Source organism: Agelaius tricolor, unplaced genomic scaffold, assembly GCF_023055355.1.
Source record: "Agelaius tricolor isolate 1412-34295 unplaced genomic scaffold, bAgeTri1.0.p SCAF_31, whole genome shotgun sequence".
In the NCBI taxonomy this organism is placed as follows: domain Eukaryota; kingdom Metazoa; phylum Chordata; class Aves; order Passeriformes; family Icteridae; genus Agelaius; species Agelaius tricolor.
This window is the reverse complement of record NW_027269291.1, coordinates 236,462-261,663: the sequence shown is the minus strand read 5'-3', so window position 1 is coordinate 261,663 and position 25,202 is coordinate 236,462. Positions and strand designations below refer to the sequence as shown.

Here is a 25,202-nt window from a genome sequence, read left to right as displayed (position 1 = left end):
GGATTTAAGGTCCCTTCCCTCCAAACCTGGGGTTCTGGGGGTTCCCCAGCCCTGACTCTGAATTTAAAGGCGTTTTTTGGGAGAATGGCCTTTCCTTCCAGTCAGCCCCTTCCCAGCCTCTGTCCCTCAGCCCCTGCACTGCTGGATTTCCTCTCCAGCCCCTTCCCAGCTCTCCCCACCTCTCAGTGAGCCTCTCTCTGAGCACACGCCGAAGATAATTCATTCCGTTTATTTCCTGCATTTACACAAAATTGCACAACCAGGAGCTTCAGCCCCAGACCCCCCAGTCCAGCTCTGGGGCTGGGCAGGGGGGATCAGGATGGATCGAGGGGTGGATCCATGGAGGGATGGAAAGGACAAAGGGATGGATCCATGGATGGAGGGAAAGGACAAAGGGATGGATCCATGGATGGATGAGTGGAGGGATGGATCCATGGAGGGATGGATCCATGGATGGAGGGAAAGGACAAAGGGATGGATGAGTGGAGGGATGGATCCATGGATGGATGGATGGATCCATGGATGGATGGATGGATCCATGGAAGGATGGATGGATGGATGGGTGGATGGATCCATGGATGGATGGATGGATCCATGGATCCATGGATGGATGGATGGGTGGATGGATCCATGGATGGATGAGCCCCTGGTGCTGGGCTCCCCTCACTCCCCATCCCCATCCCGGGCTCTGCCCTGCCTGGGGCGGGTCTGGGAGGGCTCCGTGCTCTCCTCCTCCCACACCTCAGAGCTTTTCCTCATGCCCAGCCCGGGCCTGGCAGGTGCTGCTGGAGCCTCTCCAGCGTCCCAAGGACAAACCTCAGCCAGGCCGGCACTGGGGCTGGAGCTGCTGCCCAGCCCTGGGTGCTGCATGCTGGGCAGGAGCCGGCACAGGGGCTCGTGCTCGGCTTCCCCCTGGGATCTGCCCCTGGATTTTTCCACAAGTGTTGGAGACACAGCGCTGGCTCCCGGCTGTCCCATCCCTGCAGGGGAACCTCTCTGCGCTCCCTGTGGCTGCACACCTGCCTGGGACATCTCCTCCTCCAACCCAATGGGCTCTGCTGCTTCCCAGGGGCAAATTGCAGATTTCCTGCTCTCCGTGCTGCTGGATTTCTTGGATGGCTCCTTCCCTGCTGCAGATTTCAGGGACAGCTCCTCTGTGTCCAGGCTCTCCCATGGACAGACGGACTCTCGGGCTCTGCTCCCCTTCTCCACGGCTTTGGAGGCTTCTTTTGGTGGGAGTTTCTCCTTACCTGGGGCTGTTCCCTTCTCCAGCTGAGGTTCAGCTGCCTCCCAGGGACAGATTTCAGCTTTGTCACTGCATTTAGAGCCCTGAGACTCCCAGGGACAGATTTCAGCTTTGTCACTGCATTTAGAGCCCTGAGACTCCCAGGGACAGATTTCAGCTTTGCTGCTGGATTCAGTCTCCCAGGGACAGATCTCTGCCTTCTCTGAGCTCTGGGATTTCCCTGAAGGGGCTTTGGGCAGTGCTGAGCTCCCAGTTTGGGGTTTGGCCTGGAGCTGCTCCACATCTTGGCTTTCCCAAGGACAGATGGACTCTCTTCCCTTCTCCACAGCTTTGGAGGCTTCTCTTGGTGGGAGTTTCTCCTTACCTGAGGCTGTTCCCTTCTCCAGCTGAGGTTCAGCCGCCTCCCAGGGACAGATTTCAGCTTTGTCACTGGATTTAGAGCCCTGAGACTCCCAGGGACAGATTTCAGCTTTGTCACTGGATTTAGAGCCCTGAGACTCCCAGGGACAGATTTCAGCTTTGCTGCTGGATTCAGTCTCCCAGGGACAGATCTCTGCCTTCTCTGAGCTCGGGGATTTCCCTGCAGGGGCTCTGGGCAGTGCTGAGCCCCCACTTTGGGGTTTGGCCGGAGGCTGTGGTGTGTCCAGGCTCTCCCCAGGACAGACGGACGCTCTGTCTCTGCTGTCCCGGGGCCTCTCGGGGCTGCCCAGCGCCGCCTGGCGCCTGATGCGCTTGGGGCCCCCAGCAGGGACCGGCTGTGCCTTTGGCTGCTGGCAGGGAGGCTCGGCCGCTTCCCAGGGACAGATCCCGGCTCTGCCGCTGGATTCAACCTCCCAGGGACAGATTTCAGCTTTGTCACTGCATTTAGAGTCCTGAGACTCCCAGGGACAGATCTCTGCCTTCTCTGAGCTCTGGGATTTCCCCGGAGCTGCTCTGGGCAGTGCTGAGCCCCCAGTCTGGGGTTTGGCCAGAGGCTGCTCCATGTCCGGGCTCTCCCAAGGACAGATCGATTCCCTCTCTCTGCTCCCCTTCTCCAGAGCTTTGCTTTCCTCTTTTCTTGGGAGTTTCTCCTTACCTGGGCCAGTTCCTTTTTCCATCTGAGGTGCAGCCACCTCCCAGGGACAGATTTCAGCTTTGCCAGTGGATTTGAGGTCCTGACTCTCCCAGGGACAGATTTCAGCTTTGCCAGTGGATTTGAGGTCCTGACTCTCCCAGGGACAGATTTCAGCTTTGCCAGTGGATTTGAGGTCCTGACTCTCCCAGGGACAGATCTCTGAGCTCTGGGATTTCCCTGGAGCTGCTTTGGGCAGTGTTGAGCTCCCAGTCTGGGGTTTGGCCGGGAGCTGCTCCGTGTCCAGGCTCTCCCAAGGACAGATGGACTCTCGGTCCTTCTTTCCCACTTCCTTCAGGAGTCCTTGACTTGTGGAAGGGCTTTTGCTCACCCTGGGTGGATCCTCTTTGTCCTGTCTGGGTTTCTCTTTACCCAAGGGTTGTTCAGCCACCTCCCAGGGACAGATTTTGGCTTTGCTGCTGGATTCAACGTCCTGAGACTCCCAGGGACAGATCTCTGCCTTCTCCAAGCTCTGGGATCTCCCTGAAGGAGATTTGGGCAGGGGTTTGGCTGGGGGCTGCTTTCTCTCCTTCCCCGAGGGAGCCGCAGCCTCTTCCCAGGGGCAGATCTCTGGCTTTGGGTGCGGCTCATCCTCCACCTCCCAGGGACAGATGTTTGCCTTTTTGCTCTCCGTGGTTCCAGCCCGCTGGGATGAGGGTTTGGGCAGAGCTGGGGGTTTCCCCGCGAGCCCCATCCCAGGCTGCTCCACACCTTCTCCAGATCGGGGGGATCCCTGCTCCGGCAGAGCCCCCTCTGTGTCCCAGGGGCAGATTTCTGCTCGGACACTCCTTCCCTGTTCCCGGCTCTCCCACGGGCACACCTCAGCCCTCCTGCCCTCGGCTTGCTCCGAGGCCACTTTCAGCGGCCCTGCTGGTTTTTCCATGCCCGGAGAGCGCTGAGAATCCCCCTCGCTGCCGCCCTTCCCGGGGCAGATTCCGGCTTTGGAGCTGGGATCTCCGCGCGTTCCCCCAGCACTGAGCTCGCCCTGCGCGCTCCCGGCCCCGCTCCCGCTCCTTCCGGGGCCCCGCTCGGGCTCGGCCTGGCCGCTCCCCCTCTTCCAGCGCCTTCTCCGGGCTCTCTGGGGTCCCTCCGTCCTCCCGGGGGGCGATCGCGGCCTGGCGCAGCAAGGCTCCCCTTCCTGCCGGCGTTCCGGGCCAGCCGGGCGGCCTCGGCCCCCGCACGCTGCTCGGGCTGGGCTTCGCAGGCGGCTGCTCCTCCCGGGGCTGCTCCTCCCGGGGCTGGCAGGACCCGCTGGTCCCCTCGAGCTCCTCAAGGGTCCCTTCCTCCGCTGCGACCCCAGGAACGTCCTCCCGCAGATCCGCTGCCGGAGCCCGGTCCCCTTTCCGGGGCTGTACCCGTGCCACCTCCGGGGGACATTCAGCTCCTTGGTGGCCCGCGCTGGGTGGCTCCAGAGCGGTACCCGCGTTCGCTCGGGCAGCGCGGGGCTCCTCGGCCGCTTTGTCCCCACCGCCTGTGGCCGCGGCCGGGCTGTCCCCTTGTCCTCCTGTCCCGCTGTCGCCCCAGCCCGCGGCTTCCCCGGGGGTGGCGGCGTTGTTGTTGTGCTGGAGGGCGGGGACCTCGAGGCTCTGCCCGCTCCCCTCGGGGCTGCCCCCCGCGAGGGACACGGCCGAGGCCTCTGCCAGGCCGCACTTCTCCCTCCTGCTGCTCCCCCTCTTCCTGAGGCTCCCCTCGCTTTTCCCTTTCAGGACGCTCTTCCCCCTGGAGCGGTTGAGGGCTTTGATGGCGAGTCCCAGGCTCCGGAAACTCTTCGTGGGGGGCGGCTTGGGGCCGGGGGTGGCGGCCGCTGCGTCACCGGGGGTCCCCGACTCGGCCGCCTCGGCCGCTTTTTGTTTCCTGCCCAGGATCTCGTCCTGCACCAGCTCCCAGGGACAGACGTGTGCCGCGCTGGCGCTCGGGGCCAGCGGCCTGCCCGTCCCTGCCGGGGGGGACGCGCGCTCCGGGTCGGGCCCTGCTGTCCCCTGCGCCTCTCCCGCCCGTGCCGGGGGGCCCGGCGGTGGCTCCGGGCCGTCCCCGAGCGTCCCCGAGCGCTGCAGGCTCTGGTAGCGGACGGGGGGCGCAGGGGGCGTTTTCTTCACGGTCACCCGCACCTTCCTGGCCGGCTGGGCGCTGTCAACGCTGACGCTCTTGATGGGCGCGTAGGTGACATGCTTGTGTCCCTTGGCGTCGCCCGGCGGGGCCGCGTCCTCCTGCGGGCCCCTCTCGGCGGGGCTCGGCGGTGTCGCGGTGCCGCTGGCGACCGCGGGGGCCGGCGCGGAGAGGTGGCGGCCGCCGTGCCACTGCTCGCGGCTGGCCCTGCGGGCGGCCAGCAGCGCCGCTTCCCGCGCCCCGCTGACAACGCTGTGCGACTTCTGCAGCGGCGGGGCGCGGCCCGGGGGTCGCTGCCAGTGCCCCGCCAGGTTCTGGGCGCTGGCCGATTTGCACAGGAGCGGGGCGGCGTCCAGCGAGTCGCTGTCGGACAGCTCCGGGTCCGCCGCGGCCGCCGGCGGAGGCTCCTCGGGCGGGCTGGGGCTGCGCGACCCTCGGCGGGGCTCCCGCGGGGGCCCCTCGGAGCTGCGGGACTTGCGCAGGGCCGAGGAGCGGCGCCGGGAGCTCTCGTCCCGCATCCTCGGGCCCGTCCCGGCGGCATCCACGAGCCGCTTGGCCGAGGAGCTGCGGCGGGACGGGGTCCCCGCCCGGTCCCGGTCCCCAGCGCTGCTGCGGCGGGACGCGCTCTCGGCCAGCTCGGCGCCGCTGCGGCGCAGGATGGAGCGGGCGAGGCTGCGGCGGGAGCTGCGCTTCTTGGCCAGGTGCGGGTTGTTGGTCGCCATCCGCCACGTCTTGTGCACCTCTAGCTGCCGGTAAAGCTTCTTCAGCTCCTCCTGCGCCGCGGGCGGGGGGACGCGGCAGAGAGAAGGGAGAGAGGAGAGCGCCTACAGCGGGGGCTGCGGCCGGGACCGCCCCGCCGAGCCCCGGGTTCTCCCGATGCCCCCGAAGCCCCCGCGCCGCCCAGGGAACGCAGCGGGTTTGCCCATCCGGGTGCGCTCACCCTGCACCCCCTCGTCCCCTCCCTCTGCTTTGCATCAGGAAAAGATTGCGAAAGGCACCTCTTACTCTGCACAGCTAGCGTCAAAAGAAGGTCCTGAGTGTGCCACCCACCCGAATGTCATCGGGGTCGAGACTGTGCTCGCTCCAGGCGGACGCGATGCTGCTGTTCATGCAGGAGCCCGAGCGCCGCATGTCCAGCTCGTCCTCGTACACCTCGGCCGTGATCTCCTCCCGCAGCGGCGAGCCCGTGTGCAGGAACTGCGCGGGGACACGGGGCAGTCACTCGGGGGGCCCTGTCCCCGCTCCCCGAGCCTCTGGGATGAGTGTTAGCGATGGGACCGTGGAATTGTGCGGGCTGGAAAAGCTCTCCAAGGTCAGCGAGTCCAGCAGTTCCCCCGGCGCTGACAAAGCCACCGCTTACCCACGTCCCCAGTGCCACAGCCACACCTCGAGCACTTCCAGGGGTGGGGACTCCGCTGGTTCCAGTGCCTGATCACCCTCTCCATGAGAAATTTCCCCAGTATCCAACCCAAACCTCCCTTGGCCCAGCCTGAGGCCGTTCCCTCTCCTCCTGTCCCCATTCCCTGGGAGCAGAGCCCAACCCTCCCCAGGTCCTGTCAGGGACTTGTGGAGAGCCAGAGGGTCCCTCTGAGCTTCCTCTTCTCCCAGCTGAGCCCCCCCAGCTTCCTGAGCCTCTTGTGGTGCTCCAGCCCCTTCCCCAGCTCCGTTCCTTCCCTGGAATACCTTGGGAATGAAGAGCAGGGCCAGGGTCATGGTGATGGTGCCGTGGGTGTGAGCAAAGAAGAGCAGCAGAGTCCAGTCCGGGTGCAGTGAGGGGACAATCAGGAACCTGGAAGGGACCAGGAGGGCAGTGCCAGCTGCCACCACAGCCCCTCCCCACCTCCAGACCCCACAGCCCCCCTGCCTGGCCACCCAAACCCTTCCCACTGCGGGAGTCCCGAGCACCCAAACCCCCTTTCCTTTGGAGATCCAGGGCACCCAAACCCTCCCCACCTTGGCACGGTTCCTGAGCATCCCCGGGGGGGGAACCTCGGTTCCTGGCCCTACCTGACCACGTGGAAGGTGGCAGAGACCATGAGCTCGTTGTGGAGGGCGATGCCCATGTAGCGGGGCTCGTGGAAGGCCGAGGGCACGGCACGAGTGGCGTAGCACAGGAAGCTGCCCCACAGCAGGAACAGCATCTCGGCTGTGGGGCAGAGCAGGACACACCCTGAGCGGCCACACCCAGCCCCAGCAGCTTTTGGGGTGCTCAGCTGCTGTCCACCACCCTCACCCTGGAATGTGCCAGGTCTGGAGCAAACCCCAGCACGGCCTTCCCAAAGTTTGGGACTCAACCCCAGGGGATGCTCGGGGGGAAGGTGGGAGGTAGCTGGGGGACCCCAACCCTCCTTGAAACCTCCAGGATTAAAGGGACAAGGAAATAAGAGCCCCAAATTATGGGATGGGGTCTCAGGGCTGTGGGAATCCCAGGTCCTTGCAGCCTCCAGGAGGATTAAATAGACAAAGGAATGAAAGGTCTACAGTCATGGGATGGGGTTGTGGGGCTGTGGGCACCCCAGGTCCTTGCAGCTTTCAGGAAGATTAAACAGATGAGAGAATGAAAGCCCCGCAGTCCCGGGGTGGGGTCCGGGGGCCGTGGGGCCCCCCAGCCGTGCCGGGGGCCGGTCTCACCGATGACCATCATGTAATCCCAGCAGTCGTGGCCGCAGAGGGAGAAGCGCAGGCCGCGGCTGGTCTGGGCACGGACGACCAGCGGGATGTTCTTGCGGGCGTTCTCCAGCATGCCGACGGTCCAGGCCGCCAGGAACCACAGCACCAGCAGCAGGATGGGCGCCAGCATGCGCAGCACCCGCCCGCTCGACACGTAGGGAGCGCGCTGGGCCGTGCGCGACAGGAACACCTTCAGCACCCTGCGGGGCAGGAGGGTGAGAGCCCTGCCTGTGCCAGTGAGAGCCCTGCCTGTGCCAGTGAGACCCCAACCCATCCCAGTGAGAGCCCTGCCCGTCCCAGTGAGAGCCCTGCCTGTGCCAGTGAGAGCCCTGCCCGTCCCAGTGAGAGCCCTGCCCGTCCCAGTGAGACCCCTGCCCATCCCAGTGAGACCCCTGCTTGTGCCAGTGAGACCCCTGCCTGCCCCAGTGAGACCCCAACCCATCCCAGTGAAACCCCTGCCTGTCCTACTGGGACTCCTGCCTGTCCCAGTGAAACCCCAATCCATCCCACTGAGGCCCCAACCCATCCTATTTTGGGGGTCCCAAGCCCTCCCCACTCTGGGGGTCCTGAGTACCCAAACCTTTCCCACTCTGGGGGCCCTGAGCCCCCAGTCCTCCCCATTGTGGGGGTCCCAAGCCTCCCAGCCTCCCCAAGCCCTTCCTTCCATGGGTGTCCTGAGCCCCAAACCCTTCCTGCTGTGGGGGTCCCGAGCCCCCAGCCCCCCATCCCAGCTACCTGTAGAGCTTGAGGGTGATGGTGCCGTAGACGATGGCGAAGCCGAGCATCCGCACCCAGCGCAGGACGATGCAGCGGAAGATGCTGGGCTTGAAGTACAGGATGAACACCTGGAGCGTGGGAGAGAGGGACCCGGGCTGGATCCCACCTGCCCCAGCCTCGGGAGCCACCTGCTTTTCAGGCCAGCCCCGTGCCACCTCCCCCGTGACCCCGCAGCTCCCGCTGCACTCGTGCGGGAGGGGAGAGGGGATTTGGGCAGGGATTAATTCCCGCAGGCAGCGGGAGAAAAGGGATTTGGTTTTCTGAGAAGGTTTATACGGCAGCCCCCAGGGACCGTGCCAGCAAAATTAACAATTAGATGGAGCCGTGCCCTGCGTGGGGCAGCTCCGTCCTGGAAACCCCATCCTGGAGCTTCCCAGCCCTGGGGGCAGCTGGGTACTCACGGGGAAGTAGAGGAGGAGGGACCCGAAGAGGATGGTCTCCAGCAGGATGATTCCTGATGTCCGGATCCTCTGCAGGGATACCAGCGTGAGGGTGCAGCCTTGGAGGGGCCAGGGCCAGGGCAGGGGCATCCCTGACCCTGCAGGGTTTGGAGGGACAGCGGAGCAGGGGCACACGGGGGGACAGCTTGCCTTGCTCCGTCGGAAGTGGTAGGACACGAGCATGCTGAGGAAGATGGCCAGCATGCAGCAGGCCTGGCACGACAGCACCGCTGCCCGCAGCACCTGGTCCTCCTGGATCAGGCAGGGCGTGTCGTCCTCACAGGTGGCACAGCCCGGGCGGCACGGGCGGCACCCCAGCCGGGACCCCCCGTCTGTCCCTGCCACACCTGGGGACAGAGCGATGGCCAGGGGGGAACACGGCACTGGGGCGGGATCAGCACATCCCAGGTGGGATCAGCGCATCCCAGGTGGGATCAGCACTTCCCAGGTGGGATCAGCACACCCCAGGTGGGATCAGCACATGCCGGGTGGGATCAGCACACCCCAGGTGGGATCAGCACATCCCGGGTGGGATCAGCACACCCCAGGTGGGATCAGCACATCCCGGGTGGGATCAGCACTTCCCAGGTGGGATCAGCACTTCCCAGGTGGGATCAGCACACCCCGGGTGGGATCAGCACACCCCAGGTGGGATCCCCACACCCCAGGGCCTGGTGGCGCCCCCCACACCAGGGCACGTGTTCTGTGTCCCCAAAGCCCCCCAGGCCTGGTCCCCACTGCTGTGTCCGTGTGCCGCTGGGGACAGCAGGGACCCCGGGGCCTGGTGGCACCCACCTGCCCAGGCACTGCTGGCCACTCCATCAGTCCCATAGAAACCCGGCTTGCACCTGCACAGGTACCTCCCGAGGACGAAGCCGCGGCTCTCCTGGGGGACACACTGAAGGAGACACCCTGAGACACATCCCCCAGCCCCTGTGTCCCCTCTGTCCCCAAATCCCCCGCCCCAGGGGCTCCAGCAGCCCCCGGCTCACGGGCACCTGACCCCACGCCATCCTCCCCCGGAGCCATGAGGAATCAGTGGTTAAACATTTCAGAATTAAAACCCAGAGCTTGGCCCCAAATCCCTCCCTAAAACCTAAATGGACACCTAATGCAGCCGAGCGCCCTAATCCTGCCCAGCCGTGACGGCAGCCTCGGCCCGGGCCCTGCTCCCTAATCCCCCCCGGCCGCATCCCGCCCCGGGCGGCCGCGCTGGCGGCTCCCTGGGCATTGTTGTTTTCTGGAGGGATGCCCGGCCCCGGGCCCGGCCCTCTGGAAGGCATCGCTGGTAGGAAACAGGAGCTGGCGACGCCTTTCCCGCCTGGGCCCAGCTCCGGATGGACCCCGAGGCTGGGGGGCTGCGGGGTTCGCCCCGCCCGCTTGTGCCGAGCCCCGAAACGCTCGGGCACCGCTCGGGCTCTGCTGCAGGCGCCGCGGTGATGCTGCCAGCGGCTGCCAGGCCCCGTCCCCACCGTCCCCGCGGTGCCCGGACAGGGAGCAGCCGGGTCACACGGCGCGGCTGGCGGTGGGGAGGGAAGATTTGCACAATAAACCTCTCCCCGCGGTGCGAGAGCAGCTGAGCGAAGCAGATGGATCGCCCGGGAGAGGATAAAGCTCAGCCCGGAGGGAGGGACGCGGAGCGCGGGGTCCGGGGCTGGGGGGCGCGGGGTACCCGCTCCTGGCGGGGGAGGGGATGGGGTGCGGGTGCCGGGGCGCGGTACCTGGGTGCTGTTGGGGTCACAGCGATGCGTGTCCGAGAACCAGCCCGGCCCGCTGGAGCACTGGTCGATGGCCACGTCCCGCAGCTCCACATCCACCCGCACGACCCCCCTGTGGCCAGGGACGGGGTCAGCCCAGGGGGCGGGAATGGGGCCGTGGGCTCTGGGACTGATCCCAGCGGAGCCTTCCCTCCCCTGGGACGCCCTGGGGACGCCCCGGGGTGGGTGACACATCCAGCTGCACCCCCGGCACACACACGGGGCACCCCCCACCCCTTCCGACACCCCCCGAACCCCTCCGGGCTCCACTTACTTGAACTCGGGGCTGAGGTCGGGCTTGAGCCCGTAGAAGGCGGAGGAGAGCGTGACGGCCCAGGTGGGCAGGAAGCGGCCCTCGCGGCACTCCAGGAACGGCGGGGACCAGCGCACATGGCCCGGGTCCCCCACGTAGCTGTCCCCCCGCTGCCACTTGGGCGTCTCCAGGCTGCGCAGGTCATTGCTGAGCACCCGCTTGCGGAGCGCCGGCACCCGCTGCGACTTGAGGGCGTTGAACCACTCGTTGTCCCAGCTGAGGTTGCCCAGGCTGGGAGCGGCGCTGGACACGTCCTGCAGCAGGATCTGCCCGTCCCCCCTGGTGGCCTGCAGCATCAGCCGCGGCTTGGGGGCCAGCGGGTGGGCGTCGAGGGCCAGCACCGCCCTGCGCACCCACGGGTGCCCCTCGGCCAGGCTGCGGACCAGCGCCTGGTACCACTCCACGTCCTCGGCCACGCTGGCCTCGCGGATGTCGTTGGTCTGGAAGAGCATGTTGAGGAAGTTGGCGGCGTGGGCCAGCGCCTCGGGGGCGGCTCGCAGGGCCGCCCGCAGCGCCGGGGGGGGCCCGGGCCCGGGGGCCCCCGCCGCGACACCCCCGCTGCAGTTGGCCCGGGCCAGGCGCTCGGCATCGCCCGTGCGCAGGAACGCCAGCGCTGCCGCCGAGCCTTCGCCGTCCCCCGGCGCTCCCGGCTCCGCGGTGGGCGCCCACGACGATGAGGGGGCCGGGGACCATCCCGCCGGGCGCGGGGGTCTCTCCTGCGGGCGCTGCCCCGCCGCGAGCACCAGCACGGCGTGCAAGCCCCAGAGCAGCGGCCACCGGCACGGCCCCATGGCTCAGCGGAGCCCCCCGGCCCCCGGCGGCCCCCCCGGCCGGCGCGGGGGGCGCATGGCGGGCAGAGCCCCCGATCTGCCCGGAGCCGGCCCCGCGCTCTGCCGCCCGTTCTTCTCCCTCGGCGATGCCGGAGCAGACGTCACCGGCTCCAAACCGTGTTCAGCGGCTGGCGCTGCCCGGAGCCCCCCCGCCCGCCCCCGCGCTCCCGCTCGGGCGGCAGCGCTGCCCGGAGCCCCCCGCTCTGAGCCCCGTGGGCACCGCGCACCGAGGGGACCCCGCGCCCCGGCCCCTCGGGCTGGCCGTGATGCAAGCGCATCCTGATGGGAAGCCATGGCAACGGCAGCCGGAATTTTCCTGCCCGTATCCCCCTCCCCGCGGCCCCTCGGCAGTCGGGGGGAACGGGGCGCCCGCGGGGCCCCCATACGGTTCTGGGTTCCAATCCCGCAGTGCCCGGCGCCCCCCGGGCCATGGGGTGGGAATGGGGGGGGTGTCCCCCACTCGGGGTGTCCCTGTGGGGCTGGGGGCGGGCAAGAGCGGGATCTGAAGCCCCCCCCAAGTGCGGGGGGATGTCCCGCGTAGCAGAGCCGGGGTGCAGGGGGGACACTGAGGCACGGAAGGGCGCTCAGTTTCCTTGCTCCAGCCTCAAGCAACGATGACCTTCCCCAGCCCCAGCCCGCGGGGAGGTGTGGGGAGAGCCGGTCCCCGTCCCCTCTGCTCCGCTTGGGACGCGCTGCCCTCCAGAACCGGGCAAGAGCCCCGCAGGGCTCGCGGTACGGAGCGTCTCGTCCTCGTGCCTCAGTTTCCCCCATTGCATCCCCCGGCCCCGGAGCGGGGGATGAGTCCGAGGGTCACGGCTGGAGCTGCGCGTCCGGGAGCCCTCGCTGCCCCCGGCCCCACCATCCGTGACCCCCCCGTGCCCGTGGATGCCGGGACCGAGCTGGGGCCGGGGTTCGGAACCGCTCCCGCCCGCGGGTCTGGGCGCTCGGAGCGGCTCCGGGGCTCGGAGCGGGTCCCTCCGTGGGTGCCGGAGCCACCCTCGGGTGCCGGTGCCGGCGGCGGGTGCGGGGCTCGAGCGGCTCCCTGTGCCCGGTGCGTGTCCCGAGGGCGTCCCCGCGGGTCCCCGCGGCCCCTCCACGCGCGCTCGGGGGGCTCGGGGGCGCGGCCTCCACACCGGGGAGGGACCGCAGCCACCGGGAGAGGCGGGACCGGCACCGGGGGGCGCGGCCAGCGGCGGAAGCGCGGGGGCGGGGCGGCGGCGGCGGCGAGGGGGGGGGGCGCCGCGGCCGTGCGAGGGCGGCGGCGGCGGCCGCCGGTGCCGGTGCGGTCCCGGTCCCCGCGGGCCATGCGGCGGCCGTAGCCATGCAGCGCGACGGGGATGCGGCGGCGGCCGCCGCGGCCTCGTACCGGGTGCTCAGCCGGCTGCTGGGCTATGGCACCGGGCCGGAGGCGGGCGCGGCGGGCGGCGCCGGTGCCGGTGCCGGCGCGGCGGGCGCGGGGCCCGGCGGCGGGGGGCGGCTGCCGGGGGCCGGGCCGGCGCTGCGCAGCCCGCGGCCGCAGCTGATGGTTTTCCGCAACGCGGCGGCCGAGGGCCGGCCCGGCGAGGACTGCGGCCCGGCGGCGGCGGCGGCGGCGGCGGGCAGGGGGGTCCCGGGGGGCGGCGGGGCCGAGCTGTGCCCGCGGCACCGCTGCGCGCTGGAGCCCAAAGCGGCGGCGGGCTGGGGAGCGGCGGCGCAGAGCGGGCTGGAGCTGCAGCTGGCGGCGCTGGGGCTGCGCCCGCCGGGGCTGGGGGCGAAGGGGGCGGCGGGCGCGGCGGGCACCCCCTGCCCGTGCCTCGGGCCGCCCGCCGGCGAGGAAACCAGCGATGCGCTGCTGGTGCTCGAGGCGCTGGAGCCCGACGAGGCCGGCAGCGGCTCCGAGGACGAGCCGGGGTCCCCCGGGCGCGGGGCCGCCCGTGCCGCCGGCAGAGCGGCAGCCCCGGGCCCTGCACAGCCGCCCGCGGGCACCGGCACCGGCCCCGGCGGCAGGAAGGGCTCGCTCCGCATCCGCCTCAGCCGCCTCTTCCGCACCAAGAGCTGCAGCGGCGGCTCGGCCACCGGGGACGCCGCCAGCGCCGCCGCCTCGGCCGGGAGCCTCACGGATGTGTGCGGGGCCCGCGGCCGGGAGCAGGAGCCGGGCAGGTACGGGGGCACCGGGCTGCGATGGGGGGGATGCCGCCCCGGGGGGGGCAGCGCGGGGTGTCCCGGGGTTGTCCCGGGGTTGTCCCGGGGTTGTCCCGGGGGTGTCCCGGGGCCGTGCTGTGATGCTCTCCGGAGAGGGGTGCGGGGTTCCGGGGCCATCCCGCCCCGCAGGGCCCGGTTGCGATCGAGCTCTCGGAGCGGCTGCCGAGGCCTCGTCGCTCACTCGGGAGCGCTGGGGCCCGGGAGAGGCCGGCCGAGCAGGGTCGCGCTGATCCAGGCCTGCATCCCTGATGGGGATGGCGGAAAAACCTCAGGGAGCGGCACCGGGAGCGGGGCTCGGAGCATCACTCCCGTGAGGAGCGGCTGCTGTGGGGGCTCAGCTGTTCCTCCCTCCCTCCAGGAGGAATCATTGCCAGCCCCAGCTTGGCTGGGATGGGGACACAAATCCCGGGATTTCTTGGGCTGAGACCTCACAGATCCCTCCTGCCTCTCACCCCTGTTCCAGCAGGGCAGGAGCTGCTCGGTCCCAGCTGTGCCCAGTCCAGGGCTGCTCCATCCTTGCTCCCCAGGGCTGCTCCATCCCTGCTTCCAGAGCTGCTCCATCCCTGCTTCCAGGGCAGCTCCATCCCTGCTTCCCAGGGCAGCTGAGGGGTGCTGAGGTGGTGCTGAGCAGGTGCTGAGGGGGTGCTGAGGGGGTGCTGAGGTGGTGGTGAGTGAGGGGGTGCTGAGGGGTGCTGAGGGGGTGCTGAGCAGGTGCTGAGGCGGTGCTGAGCGGGTGCTGAGAGGGTCCTGAGGTGGTGCTGAGCCGGTGCTCAGCGGGTGCTGAGAGGGTCCTGAGGTGGTGCTGAGGTGGTGGTGAGTGAAGGGGTGCTGAGGGGGTGCTGAGCCGGTGCTGAGAGGGTCCTGAGGTGGTGCTGAGGTGGTGGTGAGTGAAGGGGTGCTGAGGGGGTGCTGAGCCGGTGCTGAGAGGGTCCTGAGGTGGTGCTGAGGTGGTGGTGAGTGAAGGGGTGCTGAGCCGGTGCTGAGCCGGTGCTGAGAGGGTCCTGAGGTGGTGCTGAGCCGGTGCTGAGCGGGTGCGGAGGGGAGGCCGCTCCCACACGAGCCGGTGCTGCCGCCATCTCCACGGACGCTCAGGGCCGGCAGCCCCGGCGGCTGCAGCGCGTGCGGGACGCGTGGCCGGGCGGAACCGGGGATGGGAGCGGGCGGCAGCGCCGGGCGAGGCGGTGTCCGGGGAGGGGGAATCGGTGTGTACCGGGGGTGTACCGGGGCTCGGTGAGTACCGGGGATGTACCGGGGCTCGGTGAGTACCGGGGATGTACCGGGGCCCGGTGACTACCGGGGATGTACCGGGTGTGTACCGGGGCCCGGTGTGTACCGGGGCTCGGCGTGAAATAAACAGGGCAGGAGACTTTTTCTCCTTTTAATGCCTCTATGAAAAGTGCTCAGCTCAAGATTGGGAAGCCCGACGGGTCTGCAGTCTCCACCCTCTTTCCCAGGGTGACTCGGAGGAGGAGGATGTGCGCAGCTTTGCCACTAGGGGCTGATCTGGGGGTTCTGTTCTTGCGGGAGCAGGAGAGCGTGACCCCGACCTCGACTCTTTGCCCCCTCCCGGCTCGTGGTCTTGGTTTCAGATGATGTCTTTGCTCAGGGTGAGGGGCAGCAAAGGTTCTCAGCATCTCTGCAGGCTCAGCGGTCTGTTCCTCACGTCCAGACATCACTCTAATTTCTTAATTCTGTATTGGCTCGTTGTTTTTGGGGTCTTTTCCGTAAGTTTGACACTTCTCAAGCCATGGTGGTCCCGAAGTTATTTTGCACCTTCTGATGCCCACGTCCCTTCCCCGCGCTGTCCGGGGAGAAGAGCCATTAACTTAGCCCTAGCCAGGGCCTGTACTCTTACAAAAGGAGCCATTAACTACAACGACTTGTGATGATAGTAACAAACAGGTAGAACTTCACTTTGCCAGCAACTCGTCGGACTGGTTTCGCAACTCCTTTTTCACAAAAAAACTGGCAGATTTTTCTTTATAACAGATGTGCGCCAGGTGCGCACCGAGGCTCGCTGTGTACCGGGTGCGCACCGAGGCTCGCTGTGTACCGGGTGCGTACCGGGTGCGCACCGCGGCCGCCGCAGGCCGGGGCGGGCCCGGAGGTATCTCCGCAGCGCCCCCTGCCGGCCGGGGCGGTGGCGGCGGCTGAGGGGCCTGAGGGAACAGAGATGTGATCCTGAGTGGTGCTGAGCCGGGTTGGGGTGGTGCTGAGCCGGTGCATGGTGGTGCTGAGCCTGGTCCTGAATGGTGCTGAGTCCGGTCCTGAGTGGTGCTGAGCCGGATTGGGGTGGTGCTGAGCCTGGTCCTGAATGGTGCTGAGCCGGGTCCTGAGTGGTGCTGAGCCCGGTCCTGAATGGTGCTGAGCCGGATTGGGGTGGTGCTGAGCCGGTGCATGGTGGTGCTGAGCCAGGTCCTGAATGGTGCTGAGCCGGTGCATGGTGGTGCTGAGTCCGGTCCTGAATGGTGCTGAGCCGGATTGGGGTGGTGCTGAGCCGGATTGGGGTGGTGCTGAGCCGGTGCATGGTGGTGCTGAGCCAGGTCCTGAATGGTGCTGAGCCTAGTCCTGAGTGGTGCTGAGTCGGGTCCTGAATGGTGCTGAGCCCGGTCCTGAATGGTGCTGAGCCGGGTCCTGAATGGTGCTGAGCCGGGTCCTGAATGGTGCTGAGCCGGATTGGGGTGGTGCTGAGCCGGTGCATGGTGGTGCTGAGTCCGGTCCTGAGTGGTGCTGAGTCGGGTCCTGAGTGGTGCTGAGCTGGTGCATGGTGGTGCTGAGTCCGGTCCTGAGTGGTGCTGAGCCCGGTCCTGAGTGGTGCTGAGCTGGTGCATGGTGGTGCTGAGCCCGGTCCTGAGTGGTGCTGAGTCCGGTCCTGAGTGGTGCTGAGCTGGTGCATGGTGGTGCTGAGTCCGGTCCTGAGTGGTGCTGAGCCCGGTCCTGAGTGGTGCTGAGCTGGTGCATGGTGGTGCTGAGCCCGGTCCTGAGTGGTGCTGAGTCCGGTCCTGAGTGGTGCTGAGCTGGTGCATGGTGGTGCTGAGTCCGGTCCTGAGTGGTGCTGAGCCCGGTCCTGAGTGGTGCTGAGTCGGGTCCTGAGTGGTGCTGAGCTGGTGCATGGTGGTGCTGAGCCCGGTCCTGAGTGGTGCTGAGCCCGGTCCTGAATGGTGCTGAGCCGGATTGGGGTGGTGCTGAGCCGGGTCCTGAGTGGTGCTGAGTCCGGTCCTGAGTGGTGTTGAGTCGGGTCCTGAGTGGTGCTGAGCTGGTGCATGGTGGTGCTGAGTCCGGTCCTGAGTGGTGCTGAGCCCGGTCCTGAATGGTGCTGAGCCGGATTGGGGTGGTGCTGAGCCGGGTCCTGAGTGGTGCTGAGCTGGTGCATGGTGGTGCTGAGTCCGGTCCTGAGTGGTGCTGAGTCGGGTCCTGAGTGGTGCTGAGCCCGGTCCTGAGTGGTGCTGAGCCGGGTCCTGAATGGTGCTGAGCCGGATTGGGGTGGTGCTGAGCCGGGTCCTGAGTGGTGCTGAGCCTAGTCCTGAGTGGTGCTGAGTCGGGTCCTGAATGGTGCTGAGCCCGGTCCTGAGTGGTGCTGAGTCCGATTGGGGTGGTGCTGAGCCGGTGCATGGTGGTGCTGAGCCTGGTCCTGAATGGTGCTGAGCCGGTGCATGGTGGTGCTGAGCCAGTGCATGGTGGTGCTGAGCCAGGTCCTGAATGGTGCTGAGCCGGTGCATGGTGGTGCTGAGTCCGGTCCTGAATGGTGCTGAGCCGGTGCATGGTGGTGCTGAGCCTGGTCCTGAATGGTGCTGAGCCGGGTCCTGAGTGGTGCTGAGTCCGGTCCTGAGTGGTGCTGAGTCCGATTGGGGTGGTGCTGAGCCGGTGCATGGTGGTGCTGAGTCGGGTCCTGAATGGTGCTGAGCCCGGTCCTGAATGGTGCTGAGCCGGATTGGGGTGGTGCTGAGCCGGTGCATGGTGGTGCTGAGTCCGGTCGTGACTTGTGCTGAGCCGGGCCAGGATGGTGCTGAGCCGGGCCCGGGTGGGTCCTTAGGTGGTTTCTCCTGGTGAATGAGAAGTTTCTCCTGGTGGAAAAGCCTCTCCTGTTTTTCCTGCTGGAATTCTGCTTTTTCCCTTTGGGAGTTCCGCGTCCCCTCATCTCTCCTCAGCCCATTTTCCGCTGTTTTCCCGCACAGGAAACACAGACTGACAAGAACCCAAAGTGCCTTTTCCCCGGTTGTGTTCAGCCCCCTCTTCACAGGTGAGGATTTGGGGGGGATTTGTGCGAGTTTGGGGTTTTTTGTTTTGCTGTGGGATGAGCCGGGAATGGGGAATTTCGCTTCTGTGGGATCCCGTACTGGGATCTCTGGTGTGCCCTGGTGCTGCTGGCCTCAGACCCTAAAGGAGACCCCAAGGAGAGGATCTGAGCCCAAGACCCCCAGGAAAGGAGCTGCTTCTCCTCAAAGGAATCTGCAGAGCAAAACCTGGAGATGCCAAATTTTTACTTTAATTTGGGAGGTTGATTTCATTATTTATTGGTTTATCTGATTATTTTTAAATTACTTTAAAAATTTAAATGTTTTTAAAATGGTCGTGTCCCTGGTGCCACACATGGATCAGCTCTGCTCAGTCTGGAAATTCCACGCTGGGAAAAATCCTATGGAGCCTCCTCATCCCATCCAGCTGCTAGGCTTGGGGCAAATTCACTCAAGGCCTCTTCAAAGATGGAGAAATTTTTTTGGGGAGCAGCAAATGGGGAAAACCTCCCAAACCCTGTGGAATTCCTTTCCCCGTGCTCATCCCGGGTCCTCACTGGGCTTTTCCCTCTCCTCTCGCAGGTGAGACGGTGTCACTGGTGGACGTGGACATTTCCCAGCGAGGGCTCAGCTCCCCTCACCCTCCGACCCCTCCGCCGCCGCCCCGCCGGAGCCTCAGCCTGCTGGGTACTGCCCTGGGATGGGCCCTGGAAACCTGGGGATGGTCCCTGGGATTCATCCCTGGAGCCCTGGGAATCCCAGTGCTGAGAAAGGGATCCCTGTAGAACCCAAACCAGAGAGGAGGTGCTGCTTGGAATCCCCAAATTCCCTTTTCCGTGCTGTTTTCTGGGGCTCCATGGGGAATCCCCAAATTCCCTTTTCCGTGCTGTTTTCTGGGGCTCCATGGGGAATCCCCAAATTCCCTTTTCCAGGCTGTTTCCCAGGCTCTGGGGCTGCTCTCTCTCTGTTTCCTGACCTGTCTCTGCTCTCTCCTAGATGACATCAGTGGGACGCTGCCTCCGGCTGTGCTTGTGGGGCCCATGGGCTCTTCCCTGCAATCCTTCCCTCTGCCTCCGCCTCCTCCGCCCCACGCCCCAGGTCAGCTCAGCTTGGCCAGCCCTGCCTCTGTCCTCCTGGAATTCTGCTTTTTCCCCCCTCCTGGAATTCTGCTTTTTCCCCCCTCCTGGAATTCTGCTTTTCCCCCCTTCCTGGAATTCTGCTTTTTCCCTTTGGGAATCTCCCCCTTTTCCCCTCCTGGAGTCCCCACTTTTTCCCTCCTGCAATCTCCAGGTGCTTCTGGGTGACAGTGACAATGATAATGACCCTGGCTGTGTCTGGGTGACAATGGCAGTGACTGTGACCCTGGGCTGTGTCTGTGTAACAGTCACAGTGACCCCAGCTATCTCTAGGTGACAGTGACAGTGACCCTGGCTGTGTCTGGGTGACAAGGACAGTGACAGTGACCCTGGGCTGTCTCTCAGTGACAGCAACAATGACAGTAACCCTGGGCTGTCTTTGTGTAACAGTGACAGTGACCCTGGCTGTCTGTAGGTGACAATGACAGTGACAGTGGCAATGGCAGTGACCCTGGCTGTCTCTGGGTGACAGTGACAGTGACCCCAGCTGTCTGTAGGTGACAATGACAGTGACAGTGGCAATGGCAGTGACCCTGGCTGTCTCTGTGTGACAGTGACAGTGACCCCAGCTGTCTGTAGGTGGCAATGACAGTGACAGTGGCAATGGCAGTGACCCTGGCTGTGTCTGAGTGACAAGGACAATGACAGTGACCCTGGCTGTCTCTGTGTGACAGTGACAGTGACCCCAGCTGTCTGTAGGTGGCAATGGCAGTGACCCTGGCTGTGTCTGAGTGACAGTGACAGTGACAGTGACAGTGACCCTGTCTGTCTGTCTGTCTGTCCCTGCAGACGCCTTTCCCCGGATCGTGCCCCTGCGTCCCCCCGAGGCCCCGGGCCAGCCGCCCCCGCCGCACCTGCAGTGTCCCCTGGCCCGGCCTGACCCCAGCAGCTTCGCCGCCAGCCTGAGGGAGCTGGAGAAGGTACCGGGGACAGGGGGAGAATCCGAGCCCTCGGGACTGGGACTGGGAATGCGGCCCCTCAGGGACTGGGATTTGGGAATGCGGCCCCTCAGGGACTGGGATTTGGGAATGCGGCCCCTCAAAGTGTAGGATTTCGGAATGCGGCCCCTCAGAGTGTGGGATGTGGGAATGCGGCCCCTCAGGGACTGGGATTGGGAATGCGGCCCCTCAGGGACTGGGATTTGGGAATGCGGCCCCTCAGAGTGTGGGATGTGGGATTCTGACCCCTCAGGGACTGGGATTTGGGAATGCGGCCCCTCAGAGTGTGGGATGTGGGAATGCGGCCCCTCAGGGACTGGGATTTGGGAATGCGGCCCCTCAGAGTGTGGGATTTGGGAATGCGGCCCCTCAGGGTTTGGGATTTGAGAATCCATGATTTTGGGCTCCAGGAATACCTTTTCTGAGTGTGGAAGGGGGGTCTGGATCCCCTCTGTCCCCTCAGGGCCTGGCGTCCCTCAGTCCCTCAATCCCGGCCGCCCGCACCGGGTGCAATTCCCATGGGGATCGGCTCCCGGGAGCTTTCCCGAGGCGATCCCTGTGCAGCGGCCGTTCTCTGTTCCCAGTGCGGGTGGTACTGGGGCCCCATGAACTGGGAGGACGCCGAGATGAAGCTGAAGGGGAAACCGGACGGGTCCTTCCTGGTGCGGGACAGCTCCGACCCCCGCTACATCCTGAGCCTGAGCTTCCGCTCGCAGGGCATCACGCACCACACCCGCATGGAGCACTACCGAGGTGAGTGATTCCCGGGATCACAGAATCCTTGGGATAGCATTCCCAGCTCCATAAACAACCACACACCACACCCGCATGGAGCACTACCGAGGTGAGCGATTCCCGGGATCACAGAATCCTTGGGATAGCATTCCCAGCTCCAGGGGGTTATAAACAGCCACACACCACACCCGCATGGAGTACTACCGAGGTGAGTGATTCCCGGGATCACAGAATCCTTGGGATAGCATTCCCAGCTCCATAAACAGCCACACACCACACCCGCATGGAGCACTACCGAGGTGAGCGATTCCCGGGATCACAGAATCCTTGGGATAGCATTCCCAGCTCCAGGGGGTTATAAGTTACCCACACACCACACCTGCATGGAGCACTACCGAGGTGAGCGATTCCCGGGATCACAGAATCCTTGGGATAGCATTCCCAGCTCCAGGGGGTTATAAATCACCCACACACCACATCCACATGGAGCATTACTGAGGTGAGCCATTCCCAGAATCCCAAATCCCTGGGGTGCCATTCACCAGCTTCAGGAGGTTATAAATCACCCACCACACCTGCATGGAGCACTACTGAGGAATAAAGGGCTGGCAGTGCCCTGGAAAAGTGAGAATAAGGAGCTGGCAGTGCCCTGGAAAAGTGGATTTAAAGGAAATTCTGACAAATGGAGATTTTAGGGAGAATTTATTCCTGGGAAGTGTGGTCAGGCGTTGGATCAGGCTTTTGGACCCTGGAAGTGTCCAAGCCTCACATGCAGGTGGCACCTGGGGACACGGTGACACCGCTGTCCAGGGGACAGCTGGGATCTTTCCCAGCCTGCAGAATTCCCGGATTTTGGTGGGAGGAGGGGGTGTCCAGACCCACTGGGAGCTCTGATGTCCCCAGCTCCAGTTTCATCCTGGGCCACCTGGCAGGTCAGGTGACAGCACGGGGACAAAGGGTGACCCAGGGCCTAATTAACAATCCCCTTAATCAAGGAGCAGGAACATGAAACTGCTCCCATGGAAAATGATCCCAGGCTGGGAAATGGGGACAGCAGCACCTGGAGCTCCAAGGTCACCTTCCCTTGGGAATGTTGGGATGGACAAGGGACACTCCAGAATATGAGAATATTTAATTTCCTATATATAATAATATTAAATTCACTAAATATAAGAATATTGATTAAACATAAGAATATTGAAAAGTTTAGCTGTTCCCAAATCCGTCAAACAGCCTATTCCACGGAATTTTGGGAATGCCAGATTTGTCACTGAATATCCTCCCCCTGTTGATTCCGTGGCGGTGCTGGGAAAGCTGCTTTCCCAAAAATTCCTTGGAATAACTCCCCTGTGCTTTCCCAAAAATTCCCCTGGAATAATGGGAATTCTTTCTCTCGTGGAAGGGACCTTCAGCCTGTGGTGCCACCCCAAGTTCGAGGACCGCTGCCAGTCCGTGGTGGAGTTCATCAAGAGGGCGATCATGCACTCCAAAAACGGGAAATTCCTCTACTTCCTGCGCTCCCGGGTCCCAGGTGAGCATGGGAATGGGATGGGCCAGGTGAGCCTGGGAATGGGATGGGCCAGGGATCCAGGTGAGCCTGGGAATGGGATGTTCCTGTGATCCACGTGAACCTGGGAATGGGATGTTCCAGGTGAGCCTGGGAGCCTAATCCTGCCTAATCCGGATCTCCAAAATCTCCTTTTTTTCCCCCAAAAGGTCTCCCTCCGACGCCCGTCCAGCTCCTGTACCCTGTCTCCAGGTTCAGCAACGTCAAATCCCTGCAGCACCTTTGCCGCTTCCGGATCCGGCAGCTGGTCCGGATCGACCACATTCCCGAGCTCCCGCTGCCCAAGTGAGTGCTGGGATTCCCCCGTGGATCATCCCTGGAATTCCCTCCCTCCCTCCCAGGCAGCAGGAAGGGATCTGTGAGCTCAGATCCAGGAGGGAATCCTTGGCTTTTCCAGCTTTGGGGTGGCGGGATCGATGGCCTGTGGGTGCAGTGGGAATTCTGAGCAGCTTGGGAATGAGGAATTCCCTGCTGTGCCAGAGCTTTGGCAGGCAGCTCCTGTTTCTTTGGAGGTGCTGGGAATGTCAGAGGGGCTGTGCTCTGGGAATTTCAGAGGGGTTGTGGCTCAAGGATTCGGTTGTTCCTGGTGTTTTTCCTGGGAAGAGGCTCTGGGTGTGTTTTGGGAATGTTTCAGAGGGGCTGTGGCTCAGGGATCCGGTTGTTCCCGGTGTTTTTCCAGGCCCCTGATCTCCTACATCCGCAAGTTCTACTACTACGACCCGCAGGAGGAGCAGTACCTGTCCCTCAAGGAGGCGCAGCTCATCTCCCGACAGAAGCAGGAGCCCGAATCCTCCACGTAGCGGAGCCGGAGCCGCCCCGGCACTGACGGTGCGGGAATGGTCCTGGAATGGCCCGGGAATGGTTTGGGAATTTTCTGGGGGTGGTCTGGGAATGGTCCTGGAATGGTCTGGGATTGGTTTCGGAATGGTTCAGTAATGATCTGGGGGTGGTTCAGGAGTGGTCTGGGATGGTCCGTGGATGGCCCAGGAATGGTCTGGGAATGCCCCAGGAATGGTTGGGATTGGTTTTGGAATGGTTCAGTTATGATCTGGGGATGGTTTGGAGTGGTCTGGAATGGTCCGTGGATGGTTTGGAATGGTCTGGGAATGGTCTGTGGATGGTTTGGAATGGTCTGGGAATGCCCCAGGAATGGTTGGGAATGGTTTCGGAATGGTTCAGTAATGATCTGGGGGTGGTTCAGGAGTGGTCTGGGATGGTCCGTGGATGTTTTGGAGTGGTCTGGGAATGCCCCAGGAATGGCTGGGAATGGTTCCTCATCCCAGGATCCAACCCTGTTCCCTCAGAGCCCCCCTGGAGAAGCCGTGGCTGCTCCCTCGGGCGTCTTTTACCATTCCCAAACTTTTTCTGGAGAGGAGAACAAGGTTTCATGTTCTTCTACCATTCCCAGCTTTCCTTGGGAAGGGGAACAAGGCTTCCTGGCCTTTGACCATTCCCATCTTTCCTCGGGAAGGGCTCCACCCTCCTGCTCCTCCCTTGTTCCCATTCCCATTCCCTCTCTGCCCCCGCGATGGGATCCCTCCCAGTCCCATCTGATCCCAGTTCCCGGTGTTTTGTCCCGGCAGGGATTTGGATGTTGCCCTCCTGCCATGGTGGGGAGGAGGCTGAGCTGCTGCTGCTGCTGCTCTTTTCCTGGAGGAGAGGGCCCAGCATTCCCAGGAAGCCCAGCAGAGCAGGATCTGGAGCCCCGGCTCCTGGGAGAAGGAATCCCGGGGGAACCCAGCCCGGCCCCGCGGGGTCCCCGCGGAACAAAGAATGTCACGGCACTATTCCCGAGTTTTCCTGGAAGCTTTCAGTTTGGACGTCTCTGGATTTTTATTTTTTGCTTTTGGATTTTCAGCATGAGGAAAAACTGGGTTTTTCTGATCCAGCCGGATTTTCGGATCCCACCTCAGGAATTTCCAGGTGGGGGAGAGGGAGGGAAAAAGGGGGAATTCTCTGGGAAGATCCATCTGCTCCCAGGCGTCGTGGCAAGGCTTTGATCCTCTCTGGAGAGCTGCAAACGGAGCCAGGGGGATGGAAGAACCCCGGGGAATAAACAAAGTGCAGAGTCCTGAGCAGCTCCACAGCTCCCCCACTTCCCAGGATTTGGGAAAAGAGATCCAAACCCTCCAGGAGTGGCAGGAGCATCCTGGGAAAAGCTTGGAGCCGTGGAAGAAGGAAGGAAGGAAGGAGGAGCATGGGCTGTGGGGGTTCCCCTGGAGCCCTGGGAAGGTGGAGGAGCTGCTGCTGGAATTGCTGGAGCTGCCCCTGGATCCTGCAGGGACCCCAGACCTGGGATGGGCGCTCCCAGCCCGTCCCTGGTGGGTTCCAGAGGCTGGGAATGGAGTGGTTCCCTCTGGAGCATCCTCCTGGAGCAGCTCCCTCCTCTCCCCGGGACACCAGGAACAGCCAATCCAGGAGAGTTTTGGCTCCTTCCCTGATTCTGGGCCCAAATTCCCTCCCTCACCCCTTGGGACCCCGGGCTGCTGCTCCACCCCCCGAGCAGGAATTCCATGGGGAGAATTCTTCCCTGCTGTGTTTCGAGGAGCAGCATTCCTGGCAGTGCTCTGAATCCAAGGAATTGCCCCGTCTCGCTGGATCTGAGGATTCCCCGGAGCCCTGGGAGCAGCCAGGACGATCCCAGTCCTGGAATTCCTGTGGATTTCAATGGAAAAAATTCCAAGCTGCTTTGCCATAAAAGGTGCTACAAACCCTACCCTGCCTGCCTCCTCCAGCTGGGATTTGGAGGGGAAAGAAACCCACAATCCTTAAAAAAATTCCAGGTTTCTGGGTGAAACTGAGCCTGAACATCCATGGAAATACCTCATGGGACTGTGTGAGGGAAAACCTTCCCAAGAACCAGGCCTGCTCCAGCTTTTCTTCCCAAAAAAAAATGAAAATAAAAGAGACCTTGGGAAAAAAAAAAAAGGAAAAATGGATCAGGGATGGATAATGGGATGCAGGGAATTGGGAAGGTGAGAGTCAATCCAGGGAAAATCCAGGGAAATTCCTGTCCTCTCCATGGAGCGGTGGTGACAGCATTCCCACTTTTCTTTGGGAATGGGAGAGGTTTGGGAAGGGGAGCAGCAGATCAGGGAAAAGCAGAGCTGGGTTTTTTTGGGGCTTTTTTTTTTTGCCATCCTGGGGAGCTCCCAGTGTC

At 64.2% G+C, this 25,202-nt stretch overlaps 2 protein-coding genes across 2 annotated transcripts; one reads left to right on the top strand and one right to left on the bottom strand.

Moving 5' to 3' along the window:
* Positions 1–213: 213 nt before the first annotated feature.
* Positions 214–11,408, bottom strand: GPR179 (G protein-coupled receptor 179). The gene is given in 13 exon segments (XM_071451041.1): positions 214–2,124; positions 2,749–3,411; positions 3,413–5,236; positions 5,514–5,660; positions 6,147–6,252; positions 6,471–6,609; positions 7,095–7,333; positions 7,869–7,978; positions 8,312–8,380; positions 8,501–8,697; positions 9,146–9,248; positions 10,072–10,180; positions 10,382–11,408. Coding segments are annotated over 13 exon segments (5,997 nt in total). The 5' UTR covers positions 11,212–11,408; the 3' UTR covers positions 214–663.
* Positions 11,409–12,128: 720 nt separating this feature from the next.
* On the top strand, positions 12,129–24,947 carry SOCS7 (suppressor of cytokine signaling 7). The gene is made up of 10 exons (XM_071451042.1): positions 12,129–13,389; positions 17,607–17,671; positions 18,249–18,353; positions 18,663–18,764; positions 19,592–19,722; positions 20,325–20,493; positions 21,878–22,006; positions 22,192–22,327; positions 22,722–22,870; positions 23,626–24,947. The coding sequence occupies exons 1-9, from the start codon at positions 12,572–12,574 to the stop codon at positions 22,840–22,842; spliced, it is 1,776 nt and encodes a 591-aa protein (XP_071307143.1). The 5' UTR covers positions 12,129–12,571; the 3' UTR covers positions 22,843–22,870; positions 23,626–24,947.
* Positions 24,948–25,202: the final 255 nt, after the last annotated feature.

Excerpts from the sequence above, each read along its gene's own strand:
- SOCS7 (XM_071451042.1), top strand. The coding sequence starts at position 12,572 with ATGCAGCGCGACGGGGATGCGGCGGCGGCCGCCGCGGCCTCGTACCGG. Across the intron at positions 18,765-19,591 it reads TCCTCCGCCCCACGCCCCAG|ACGCCTTTCCCCGGATCGTG; the intron begins GTCAGCTCAGCT and ends CTGTCCCTGCAG. Across the intron at positions 20,494-21,877 it reads CCGCATGGAGCACTACCGAG|GGACCTTCAGCCTGTGGTGC; the intron begins GTGAGTGATTCC and ends CTCTCGTGGAAG.